Raw genomic sequence first — 13,895 nt, 5'->3', positions numbered from 1 at the left:
CAAACTGACCTTTGACCTTTGACCATCCATGGGGAGAAGAATTCACAACAAAGTGTAAAGTTCCTAAAGCATGTGCTTACAGTGGGCTACATCAATCTAGGGCCTTTGCTTTTGAAGAACATGCTTTTCTCATCTTTAAAGTACATTTTCATATATCTTATGTCACATACAAAACAGAAAAAAGTCCATTATATACATCCTCTTTTTCTCCTGCACTGCAACCACAGGTCCCTTCTCCTGTGATAGTAGCAAAGATCACATTTAATGATTTTGGGCCAAGATGTTGACCGCCAGTCCAGTTGAAGCATCCATGTTTTATTAAGCCTTGGTTTCTACATTTACTCTAATCATGCAGTTCAAAAGAAGGAAAAATTATGATGGATAATAATCTTTAGAAATCCTTTGAAGCAGTTGGTCAGTTCAGCAACAAAGTCTCACAAACTGGAGAGAATTCCTTTGAAGCGCCATGGTCCATCTGGGCATGTCTACTTGTCAGTCTTGAAGATGATTCTCATTGAGAACCATCAACACATGATTTGCCAGTCTTCAGCACATCTGGCAGCTTAGCGATGGAACTGAAGAGATGAGAAGTGGGGGAATTGTGGACTTACTGGTCAATGGGGTCAGGGGTCATTGTTGGAGTTTCTTCTTCATACCGGCCGATCCACAGCATATTGGCAAGGGCTCAGGTTGGATACGGGGTTCTGCACTGCCGGATAAGCGAAGTTGGCGTGCTGCTTGGCCTTGAGCCGCAGGCTGGCCAGGCTGGAGTTGCAGGTGTCTCTGTACATGTAGGGGCTAGCTGTGGTGGCGTAGGGGCACGTGGCTGCAGTCACCGCTACCGAGTTGAGTGCCGAGGGGCTGTTGAGGTTGTTGAGGTTGCCCAGGTTGTTGAGCCCCGTAGTGGGAACCCCGGCCACCGCTGAGGGCACCATGCTCGAGGCCATGTTCATGGAGGGGATGGAACTGGGGGGGGAGAACATAGGCTGGGATGATAGGGGGCTTACATTCATTGAGTTAAAGAATGGGAAGCTCTTGGCAGAGAGCGGGCTGCTTGCTAGGCTCTTGGTGGCCCAGTTGTTGTAGGAGTAGCCCGTGTACATGTCATCATAGGGCTGCATGAGTCCATTGAACTGGGCACCAAAGCCATTTTTGCATAACTCTGCTTGCTGGTTCCTCTCCCGCTTTCTCCACTTGGCACGCCGGTTCTTGAACCATACCTAGAGAAGCCCAAAGGAGAAAAATAATTTGTGTGTACAGTCTATTTGTTGAACCCTCTGAAGCCCCCTAAAAAGCCTTCAAAGCCTTGTTTTTCTTGACAACATGAAATGTGCATGACTTAATAAACAGGCACAGTCACATTGTTTTTAAAAAGATAACATATAAAGGTATTTTTAGGTTAAAGGTTTTACACTCAAAATGGTTTGATCAAAAGTATGTGACATCACCTTTTTCTGATTGAGCCCCACCCACCTCAGACTAGCAAGAGGAGCACAGAGCAAAAACAAATATAGATATTGGTGTATCTGATATCACTGTGTTGGTGTTGCTCCAAGAGCATCATGATAATGCCGCTCCAGGGCCATCTGTTCTAAAGAGTGACAGAAACCACACCTGGAGAAAGCTCTTCTGGCTGAATTGGTTAAGTACAGGACTTTCACTCAGGAGACTGGGCTTCATATCCTGTTTGGAACACATTACACTGTTCACTTATTTACTTACACTAAGCTTGGTTATTATTTTCAGTTTCTCCTGTTTTCTGTTCGGTCAGGTTTAGGCAACAAAAGTACTCGGTTAGGTTTAGGAAATTATGGTTTGGGTTAAAATAGACCCTTTCACAACGTTAAACACATGTATCAAAAAATAACTTCTCTCATGTTTGTATTTCTCCTGAATGGCCAAGCTGTGACAGAAACGTGATTGGTTGGTTTCAGTGGTGGCCCTGACATAAATTATGATGTTCCAGGAACAACACCAACACAGCAGTATCAGATCATGTACAGATATTTCTGATGTGGAATAACCAAAACTTTCAACAAGGAAAATTAAGAAATATTGCTACAAAAAAAAAAAAAAAAAACGGTTTAAGCTGTATAAGTTACATAAAACTTATGTGTAATATGCATATGTAAAGACAAGGCCAGTCATTACAGACCCTTTCACAGTGCATCCATCAAGGTAGAGCAGGGTTAAAATGAATTGTGGATACCCATTTAGTATGGAAAATTACTTGAAAAGTACACACAGGGGAGAAGTTATCCTTTCAGACACATGCATAATGGTGTGAAAGGGTCTATTACAACCCAGACCATGTTTTCCTAACTCTAACCTACTATTTTAGTTGACTAAACCTAACCAAACAGTGACAGAAAACTGAAAAGAAACAGAGAATAACAAGTGATCTTAGTGTAAAAAATAGGTGAACAGTATAATTATATGTGTTTAAACCCCATTCTCCTGAACGAGAGTCCTGTACTTAACCCACTCAGCCACAACAGCTTGCCCGGATGTGTTTTCCTGCTGGGAGCTCAGGGATAGAAGGGTAAGATTAGTTTGAAAATGAAAAATGGCAGTGACAGGTGAGGGGAATTGTGAAGTAAAATTTGACAAATTCCAGTGAGCTGTCAGTGATGTTGATGTGTGTGGAGTGAATCATTTTACTCACTTGTCAATCATAAGGCATGAAATGTTTAAAAAGCCTCTAATTCTCTAAAAAAGCCATAATTCATACTAGTGTTATTTTTGCACACAAGGAAAAAATAGAATGACTGATTTTCAAATGACTTTACCTCTAACTATGAGAAAGTTTCAGGAGTCAATAAAGTCTAATTCTAAAACACATCCAGTCAGAGTATCCTAACCCCTCTCAAACACTTCCAGTCATATTGTGTGCAAATGTATCTTGAATTTTTGAAAGACATAATGATCCCAAAAAGTAACTTGAAGTGTATCATCAAACAGTCATATTAAGCAAGGCTTATTAAAACTAATCATTGACTTATTTGAATAGTGAGATCCCAATGAAAGAAATGTCAGGGGAGAGCAATCTTCACATTTGTCATTTGATGATCCTATATTTGGAGGATATGAAGTGGATTAAAGCTTCAGTGAAAAATTTGTGGGTTTTTAGAAATGAAAACTGCACCAAGTTTTTCTCGTGAAGTTGTGAACAAACTTTTACTCTGAATCACTCAGAAACCTTTCATTTTCAGATGCAGAAAGATTTGAGGACAGTTGTTATAGAAGTCTGCTGGTCATTTGTTGACACTCATGTATTTGTTTTACATTAAAATAATTTGGTATCAAATGTTTTATCTCTTTAATCCTTGTAAAACCTTTACGGGCCTATCCTGTGTTGATACTTTGCCGTCTCTCTGCTGCCTTGGCATACATGCTGTGTATCATCCAATCCTCTGTTATTATTGTAACAGAATGCTGTTGACCATTAATATGTTGAGTATAAAGTGCATGACTCTGACTTTTCCATCCCACTCAGTGACAGCAGGGGAAACCCCACGCCAGAGGACAGAAGCTACCCAATCTTTACTGTGACTCAGAGGCAATGTTGTTTGAAGGTTTGTGGAAAAGGCTGAATGTCAAGGTTATTCAGTGACTCGTCTGCAGCCATGTTTATAATGTCTTCTGGGAAACAGTCAAATGATTCTCTGAAAAGCACTGATATGCACTTGATATGAATTCAATCAAGCATTCAGAGCATTCTGATGATAGGGGGTCTAGAGAATGTTCCCTGTCTATGGCTGACTGACTTCAAGGTCAGAAAAGAGAGCAGACTGTATTCTGGATGACTGAAACATGTCTGAACATTTGAAGCTCCAAGGTCCCAGTGAAGACAAAGATAATTTAATTAGCTGGTTATGATGAGTCACCACAATACCAGTCACTATTTTCACCTGTTCAGATTAATGATCAGCCCGTTGAAGAGCAGTTGAAATACGTAATGAAGTACAAATGCACTTTAAGTTCACAGCCAATACAGAATACATTTTTAAACTAGCGTGGCGCTTAGTAGTGCATACCTCTGCCATGGTCCTTTAATTTAATCGAGCCTAATCCAATATCAAATGAAACACAATTAAATCTGCCAGATCCAGCCACCTACATACGCCTGATTTTTTCATCAAGATCCATGCATAGGTTTCAAGTTTTGTGGAAATCTGTTCAGTAGCTTTTGTTTTGTAATCCTGCTTACAAGCCAACCAACCAACACCTGAGGAACATAACCTCTTGGCGGGGGTAAAAAGCAACGCAGCATTTGTAACTAATCCGGAAACTGGAATCATATAATTTTATAGACTGTTGACAGAAGTCTTCTTGAAAGTGTTTAAACTTTTAATGTATGTACGTGGTATGGGCACCTGGGCACTAAGAACACCGACGACTGTCTAGAATAACAAACATGGCCAACAACTGGGATGTATATAAAACACGGGTAAAACAAAAAGCCAAAAGAAATGAATCTGATCTGGTTCATCCTGTTTTTAAAGAGTTCATCACAGTGCCCTCGTACAGAAGCTAGAGAGCTGCTGCAGCATCAAACAACATTTACAAATGTAATAACTTGCTCAAATTCTAAACCTCATTCACCCTGGAACCATGTCCATTATTGTTGTCTGTACTCTGAATGTGTTGTTTGTTGTTGTGTGTATTGTGACTTATTATGTGTTTTTAAGGAAGCATTTGTAAACAAAAAAGATTATTATGAATAATGTTATGGATAATATTGTTATTAAATGGATGTCTTTACTACAAGAAATGACTGAGAGATAAGTCATTTCTTTTATATAAAATGTGTAAACGTTAACTTTGTTGCTAATTACAGACGATTTTCACTGCTTCCTATAGTTTCTCAGGTACTGGAATAAACATTTGTTGGAAGACTACAATTTTATTGAGGTGTAACATTTTGATCCATAATCAATATGGTTTTAGAATTAATCATTCAGCTCAGTCAGTATTTCTGAAACTTTGACACTATTTATCATAAAATGTATAAATATATGATAAGCCCATTTATGGCTTTGTTACTCATTACAGGTGGCAATATGTTTCTGTGTGTCAGTCTTTGACAGTAAACTGTACTTCTTTACTCTGTATTTAAAGAGCTCTGTACAGTGTCCAGATGGTTCAAAAGTATCTGATTTGCAGATGACACAAACTTTTCTGTTCTCGGAGGAATTTAAATAACAATTGGAGAATAGTGTAAAAAAAACGTGAAATTAGTTAAAGACAGGTAATATGCAGAACTTGTCGGTTGTGATCATTGACTGTATAAACAGTGGAAAGTGGCCACTGTGACTCCGCCCATAGAGAGAATGAAGTTTACAGTGGGTGGTACTGGCCGTCGCCATCTTGGCAATACCTGACTTCGCCTAACTCCTGGCTAACCAAAAATGGGCAAACAGGTGGAGTGTGGGTGGAGCTGAAGCCAGCCTAATTCGTTTAACAAGCACACCTGTCTGAAGCTACGGCTAAAGAACTATCTGTGTACACACAAAGATTAGCACTTCACGTTACTTGTGGTTTATTCATCCCAATCTGACCAAATACTTAACTGTACATTGACGGCAAGATAGCGAGCAACAACAGGCACACTCTCTTTCTGTTGGCAGGGTCTTTTCCTTTCCCCATCTCTTCTCTGTACAGTAGCTAAAGTAAAGTTAGATACATTTCTCCTCCGTTCAGCATTCAATCAATCAAGTTACTGTATATTACAATGTATTTCAGCACCTCTGTGGCTCAAAAGTGAAGATAAATCCATTTCTATTCCCAAAAGTTTAAGAAAAAAACTGTGTTCTCTTCGACTCCCGGGATCCAGAAGCTCGCCGGCTTGAGCTGCTGTCTGCCTGTTAACGCCAACAGAGTCGCTCGTTAATCCAAAAGACAGGTGTATGTCCCTCACTCCGGTCTGTTAGTCCAATTAACTGCACAGCAAGAGACATTATTTGTCTGGTATCTGCATTAAAAATTCTCCAAAAGGCACCAACACCATAAATACAGCTGAGAGATCAAGTTCAGTGACTGCAGTTAGCTAGGGTGAAGCCGAGCAGACAGCATGTCTATGCTACCTGTCACACAAAGTAGCCACGTCCCTAATTATGGGTAATTTTAAGCCCTAATATAATTAAAAGGAGTGAATTCTATAAAAATTTACCCCCCTACAGTTGTTGTGGATTGACTCACTTTTGGATTCAGCCTCAAGGGGCCTTTCGAGGAACTGCAGTTTTTCCTACATCCACATTACCTTCCTCAGAAGAGTTTGCCGCTTGGTTGCTGTTTGTGAGAGAATAAAATAAACTTTACAATTGGCCCCTCCTCCCTGAGTCCATAAGACCAATGAGTCAATAATAGCAGCAGGAAAGTGACTGACAAGAGGGAGCTGTGTTACCAGAACTAAGCAAAGAAAAAAAAATTCTGATGGTTTCATTGCAGTTATGTTCTAAAGCATAAATAGACATGCCCACACCTCAGCACACCCCCGCAGGAAGAAGCCACAATGCTGGATTTTATGTAAATTCAGCCGAATCACACGCTTCATCCTCGCCACGGTTTACCTCTCTGCTCTGTGTGTGTGTAGCTCACCCCGTCCTACACCTCATGACACAGAGCAGAGCATAGATAGCAATGTAACCTGGTCCCGCCCTCACACCCTGCATGCTGCAATAGGCTGGAGGCTACACACCACTGCCACCACCACAAACTTCTGTTGAGGGATTTTCTGTGAAATATGTCTCTTTTTATAGATAGTTCCATATTTGAATTCATTAAAGAAATTCACTGTGAATTGAAGAAATGGTTTGATGTAAATAAATTGTCAGGACAGGAGAGGCATTAAGAGAGAGTCAGACATCAGCAGCAGGTGAAAATGGTGTGTAGAGCCGGAATATTTTCACATCTTACTCTGTAAATTTATTTGGACAAGACAAATGAGTTTGATTTCTTGTTTTATTCCTGTTAAGTTTGAATTTGGTGTGTTTTATGATGAGTTAATGAGGCGATTAAGCTCGTTTATGTTTGGTAAAAGACAGAAACTTGAATTCAGAAGGTTTAACAATGGAAACAGGTGTAAAAATATTTCCTTCCTTGAAATTTGGTAGTTGATTTATTTAACTAAAAGCTGAGAGAGCTTTTGAAAGATTTTTACACCTAAATTTGTTTGTAAACACAGGTTTTTCACATTAAAGAGTTGATTACATTTTGAATTTTATTTACAAATTAAAAAATGCTTTGGTCAGCTTTGATCTACTATCACTCACTTAAATCTACATTGAAGATATGTAACACTGTACAATGTACTAGTACCATTCTCACTAGTTCTAGTGACATTGCTGTAATGTTGGTTGCTTGGTCCGGCCACTAATTTGGTCCAGAATGAAATAACTTAACAAATATTGGACTTTTGTATAGATATTCATGGCTCCCAGAGGATGAATCTTACTGACTTTGGTGATCTCTTGGCTTTTAATCTAGCACTACCAGAAGGTCGAATCTTGAAATTTGGTGCAAATATTTGACTGACTTTTCCTCTACTGTCACCATGAAATTAAAATCGTCCAGATCAAACTGAAATGTCTTGACTGTAATATGTCTCTTTTCATCTAGCATTATGTCCAAATATTACTGGTGTCATGACGTTCCTACCATCTTCAGCTGTACTTTGTGCTCATACTAAACTATACTACTATAGCTCCTTTTGCTCATATCTCAAAGTAGCAGGGCTAGAAATAGCCAGAAATCATAAACCTCACATTGGCTTCAAAGTTCTTTACAGTCTGTACAGCATACAACTGTGTCTTATCAATATGTTTCGCCAGGCTCCAACTTTGATGAACTACAGCCCTCTGACAAATGACATGAATCAAGCTGACAGGTGAAGTATTTTTGGCATGTAGGAATCTGCCTGCATGCAAGGTTTAGAAAGGCCACTGATAGACATTAGGACGGAACAATGTGTAGTCTGTTGTCCTTTCAAAATAACAACCAAGAGTGCATGCTATGTGACCTTTCATCCAGCCAACATTAATTTGATCCATTACTTGTCAGGCAGGCCAGCGATTGTATTGTCATCCATCAGAATGTGTGTCCTCCTACTCCATATAGCTACAGTGACCAAACCACTGGGCGTGGGCACATACTGCTGCACCTTTGACATTCAAGTGCTCATAGTGTGTGAGCTGAAGCTTTGGTAGAGGGGAATAAAACATCTTCCATAGGACATGAAATAATATATTTTGTAACCATTAAGGAATCATAATTTTCTGCAAATTTCCCTGTTGTGGGACTAATAAAGGATTATCTTATCTTATCACAACAAAATTGTTAGGGTGGGACCAGCCAGTGTTTTACTTTAACAATGATAATGGAATATTTCAGAGCTCAGCACATGGTCACTGGTTTTTCACAATAATATTACACTGGTTTTCAACCTAAGATTTTCTATCTATACTCTATTTTCTCCCTAGTTGTGTTAGGTTACAGCCAGATTGAAAGATTTTTTTTAAACTGCTAAAAGTTTGGGTTAGTAACAGCATTAAAGGGGCGATATGTGAGATATCATTTTAGTTTTAACATATAAACTGAACTAACATTATGAACAGAGTTTGAGGAAACATCAGTGCTGACGCTCTGTCAGTGACGTCTATGTACTGTGTTGCAGAGATGTTTACTGAAGATAAATCACCTCTGTACTGTGTCCGCTGTCTTCAAACTGAACTCCGTCACTCTCACAGGCTGTGTCCAGTCCCAGTCTGCGGTCCAGCCTTGTCCACTCTCAGGCTGCTAACACGGTTGAGCTAAGCCCTGTTGCCTGTGGTGACTCTGTCCAGACAAACTCTAGGACCACTGCCTCCACAGCTATCTGAGCCATTAGATAATTAGCTAATGGGAGCTAGCTACAGCCAAGGATGGCTAGCAAAGAGCAGCAGTTGTCAGTTACTCTGGTGATATGCTGCCCTTATATTTTTGGAGCTACCTTCGAATTCTGGCAATATTTTACTATATGCACCTTTAAGTGAACATAACAGAAATCTCAATCCCTTCTATCATTAAAGCACCTAAAAGGCTTTAAACATGTGTAAATGGATTTATGTATTTATTTATTTATTTGTTTATTTTGGCGACTGGGGACAGCGGAAACAACTGTAAACATAACAATGACATATTATGACCTTGATGGGAGCTTGTGCACAGACTGGACACTGGACCAAAATGGAAAGACTTCATCCACTAGGAGCATGTGGTCAATACATTTCTTGCCTACATCCATTGGGTACAAGTGGAAAATGTGTTTGTTCTTGTTCTCTTTGTTCATGCTCGAGGGAAGGACTCAGAACTGCGGATATACAAACCGTTTTTACTATTATATAGCCACTTCTAATCAAGAATATTCATTCATTATCCATAACCGCTTATCCTTTGCAGGGTCGAGGGGGGCTGGAGCCGATCCGAGCTGACAATGGCCGAGCAGCGGAGTACACCCTCAACTAGTCGCCTGTTCATCACAGGGCTGACATATAGGGACATACAACCATTCATGCTCACATTCCCACCTACGGGCAATACAGAGTGACCGATTAACCTCACTTGTCTTTGGACTGTGGCAGGAAGCCGGAGTATCCAGAGAGAACCCACGCAAACATGTTAACTTCATACAGAAAGGCCCCCAGCCGGGTCTCAAACCCAGGATCTTCTTGCTGTGAGGCAACAGCGCACTGCCCTAATCAAGAATATGTCTGATGAAAAGTTGCAAATTATGCTACATTTTTAATTTGTTTCAGCCTTATAGCTGAAACACGTATTGCCTATAGCAGAAATACTCTCATTGTGATTGGAAAAGAAAGTGGATGTTTTGGATTAGGAGCAGCGGACTTTGAAACCATCATGGCGTGGTGTCTTTCAACCATCCAACCTGACCATTTGGAGGAAGAGGGAGGAAGCGAGTCAGACTAAAAGCCATGCTAATCCAGCTTGGTTTAGGCTGCTCCTGTCTGGTCACAGGAAAAGGACAAAATGGACAAGAAATGGCCAAACAACGTGAAATCAGACACTGCTGTGCCCACAGAGACCTGTCTCCACCACAACATCAAGACCGTAATCTGAGCTGACAGAGCGCAGGACTATAGCTGGACACGGAGAGGTGGACGCTGATGGTGATTATCATCACCATCTTGTTGCTGCAGCTTACATTCACCTTGATGCAGATTCAAAAGATGAACTATGTGTTTATGTATATTTGTATATTAATAACTGTATATATGTTCTGTAATTTGCATAGCATGAAGGCGTTTACAAACTTTCATTTTGTTATACAACCCTATGTTGTATAATGACAAATAAATTACCTTGTAAAAATGACACTGGCAAAGAGGCGGAGGTGAAAAATAAGGAGAAACTGCAGGAAATGGATACTATAGTGACAGGCTCAAGAGGTTCAGTTGGCCAAAGAGCTGTCAGCAGGCACCAACTAGTGCCCATTGTGCGGGACAGACCACTAAAACTACCCCCACATTGGCTTATGGCTGACCGTTGGCCTGATGTGTCAGGGCCCGTAGACTGGTATACAACAGACTGACTTTTCCATCTTTTTCAGATTATTTGCATGTTACAGTGCTACATTATTCTGCAGGCTTTCATGCTAACCAATAACTACACTTGGCTAATTTCAATCAGAGGGGAGAACCTCATCTCTAAAATAAACTGCTGTAGTGACAACATGACCAGGCTTCTCGATTCCAGGATCATCATGGCAGAGTTATGCATACCCACCCTGACCCGTGCCTCAGTGAGGTTGGTCCACACTGCAATCTCCTCTCTGGTGCTCATGTCAGGGTAACGGTTTCTCTGGAAGGTGGCCTCCAGCTCCTGGAGCTGCTGGCTGGTGAAGTGAGTCCTCTGTCGCCGCTGCTTCTTCTTCAGAGAGCCGTCCTCAGCACTGGACTCATCCAGCTGGTTCTGGTGGGATTTCTCTGTGTCTACAGACACACAGAAAGACAAATGATTTCACAAGAACACTGGCAGTGGACATAATAACATGACACACCGTGTCAACAGGACATGGCATGAGCATGACAGTTCATTCTGGATCCTCAAGATAGTTATTACAAAAAAAAATGTTATTATCAAAAGTTTCCATGCTTGCGTCACAACTGACCATCTCCATTACAACTCTGTCCACTGATGAAGACTATGATATGTATTTAAATGAAATTAATTGGAGTTAATAGAAATGTATCAAGTGGACATTGTCTCTGGTTTCCTGTAACTGGTACCAGATTTCACTGTAAGAAATTACAGACACATATCAGTTTCTTCCAAGGACATTAATAGGGTAATCCAGGATATATAAAATAATGTGTTACCAGTAGTACATGGGGAAAACAATGAGTGCATCAAATATTAAACAGCATCTCCACTCATTCAGAGAATTTCTAAAGTTAAACAGGAAGCAGCAAAATTATTCTGACATCATCACTATCCCATCCGTGTCTGGATGTTATTGTCAGATCAAACATCATGTGAAATCGCTCCATCCCACAGGCTGGAAAATGACAAGCATGGGTGTGACGTTACCAAGAGAGAATGATTCCAAACACTGCATTAGGTTCAAAGATGTGCAGGAGCATTGAGTGATTGCTTTTGGCCCCCAGTGCAGTGAGTTTAAAGGACCACACATCCATGTTATGTCTGCCAGGGCTCCTCTCTGCCAGATCCTACTCCCGCAATTTGAGGACCTCACAGAAAGAAGTGAAATTAGCTGGCCAGCTAATCCGGTGGATCAGGCTTTTGTGACTGGGGCAAGTTGGGCTCTGTTTGGCGAGGGCTTAGCTCTTGGAGCAGTGCGAAATGATCAGCAGGGTTTAAAAAGAGGCTCCGCAGGGCCACCAGCAAAAAAAAGGGGCCAGGCCGAGGCTGTTATCTGGCAGTAAACTGACACTGGGTAAGCTGTCACTTAAGGCCAAAGTCTACAATACAATACAGAGGAAAGGGCAGCCCTTTTTCAGAGTGACGCGCTGACCAACAATAGGAGCTATCTGACTGATAATGTGCCGACACGACAGAGCCGTTCCAGGTCAGCTTCTCAGAAGGCTTTCATCTGGAAAACAACTACGAGAGGCTTTTAACTAAATCACTTTTCAGCACGTGGAAAAACAGAAAGAGTCAGATAGATTCAGAGTATTAAACGGCTGTCAGGTTCTACATTTAATCAAAGAGCAGTAATGACAACATATGGACTATCAATATATCATCCAGTTAAGAGCTTTAAAAGAAGTCTTGCTGCCCAGTGTAAGATGAAAGTATATAATGAGACACTCAGGTCCTTCAGTCATGGGTGTGAGATATATTAACTTGTCCGTGCCTGTGGCATGGGCGGCAGCTCGGTGTGGTAAGGCGTGGCAGTCATATTATCCTTCAGTAAAAACGTCCAGATTCAAGGTTGTGTTTTATCTTTCTTATAAAGGAGAACAAAAACCAACAATAAACTGAAAGAAAGGTGTTTGTAATGCCCAACGAACGAGCCTGCAGCACTCTCACACAAAATGAAGGTCTCTTTAACTGAACAAATAAAGTTACATTTGTACATATCATGTCTTAAACTGCCAGCACTGACATCTGGGAAGTGAAATGCTGAATCCTTTAAATATGTATTAGTCAAATCTAAAACTCAAAATACTGAAGCTATCTACATTATAAATGCCCACCATGTGCAGGTTTTTAACTGTAGAATGATGAAATGCATCATTTTTTTCTTTAAGCCATGTTTATATCTTGTTGAACAGTATACATATTCAACAATAAGGTAAATGTTTGAGGCTATACATTTGATTGATAGAACATGTCAATTACATTTCAATTTCCCTAAAATAATAATTGTATAATTTAAAATAATTGCCACATGTTCCTAATACAGTAACCGTCCCACCTGCTGTATTTCTTGGATTATGGTTTTAAAATAAGACATGTCGCTGAGGCATTTATGTTACAACTGCCTCTGTTTGTTTTTCCTGTGCTAACTTCCACACTTTTGAATATGATCAGTGTGACACCATGAGAGAAAGGCTTTACAGACACTGGACGAGTTTTAGTTTTCATGAGTGATCATGAAGACGAGCCACAGCAGGAGACACATGAAAGCATTTTTACACCACGTTTCTCTCCAGAATAGTTTGTGTTTGACAGTTTGTTAGGAGTGGATTTCTAACATCACACAGTTTAGTATTTAGATTGGGTTACACACACATCAACACACACCACTAGATAGATTTAGACAGACAGGTGGGTAGGTTAAGATTTTACACTCTACACGCAAAAGTTAAAGATGGTTAGAAAAGGCCACAGGTGATTATTGATCATGTATCAGCTCGATCATATTACATAAAGTTCCATTTCTGAGGGACAATATGACCTCCATCTGATCAGTAACAATCAGCCAATCAACAGTCAGCATTCACCTGATCATTTAATACACATGTATGACCACCTGTTACCTCCTATGACTAGAGCGAAATCTATTCCCAGATGAAATGTGGCTGAAAAGTAAGCTGCCTTTGAGTTACTGTTTTATAAAAACCCCATGATATTTCAAAGCAGGATGTAGTTTTTGTCTTTCTGTCTGGTATCAGTCTGATGTCAGCATAATGATAACTGTAAATCTATTGGTTGGTTTATTAAAAACACATGGCTAACTACAGATGTTCGAACCCCGATGATCAAATCGATCATAATAAGTGAAGCTGTCTTGATTTCAGCGAATGCTGGATCAAATCAAGCCGTCTGCTGCGAGGCTGAGGCTCGCAGGAAAAGCAGCTCTGGCTCTTTTGCAGTTCATTTTCATATTCACGGTCAAATGACTTCCCGTCATCAGCCGCGCCTGAGCCGGA

General features: G+C 40.5%; 1 protein-coding gene across 1 annotated transcript in view; it reads right to left on the bottom strand.

Annotated features, from left to right (window-relative positions):
• Positions 1-650: 650 nt before the first annotated feature.
• The window catches only part of pitx3 (paired-like homeodomain 3), a 14,339-nt gene continuing 1,094 nt past the window's right edge, over positions 651-13,895 (bottom strand). Inside the window, exons 2-3 of the mRNA XM_073482241.1 lie at positions 10,783-10,988; positions 651-1,220 (exon numbers count right to left, since the gene is read on the bottom strand). Of these exons, the coding sequence (XP_073338342.1) occupies positions 651-1,220; positions 10,783-10,988 (776 nt within the window). The remainder of the gene's footprint in view (positions 1,221-10,782; positions 10,989-13,895) is intronic.

This window comes from Pagrus major, chromosome 15 (genome assembly GCF_040436345.1).
Source record: "Pagrus major chromosome 15, Pma_NU_1.0".
Taxonomy (NCBI): domain Eukaryota; kingdom Metazoa; phylum Chordata; class Actinopteri; order Spariformes; family Sparidae; genus Pagrus; species Pagrus major.
The sequence above is the reverse complement of the archived record's forward strand: the minus strand, read 5'-3'. Positions and strand labels throughout refer to the sequence as shown.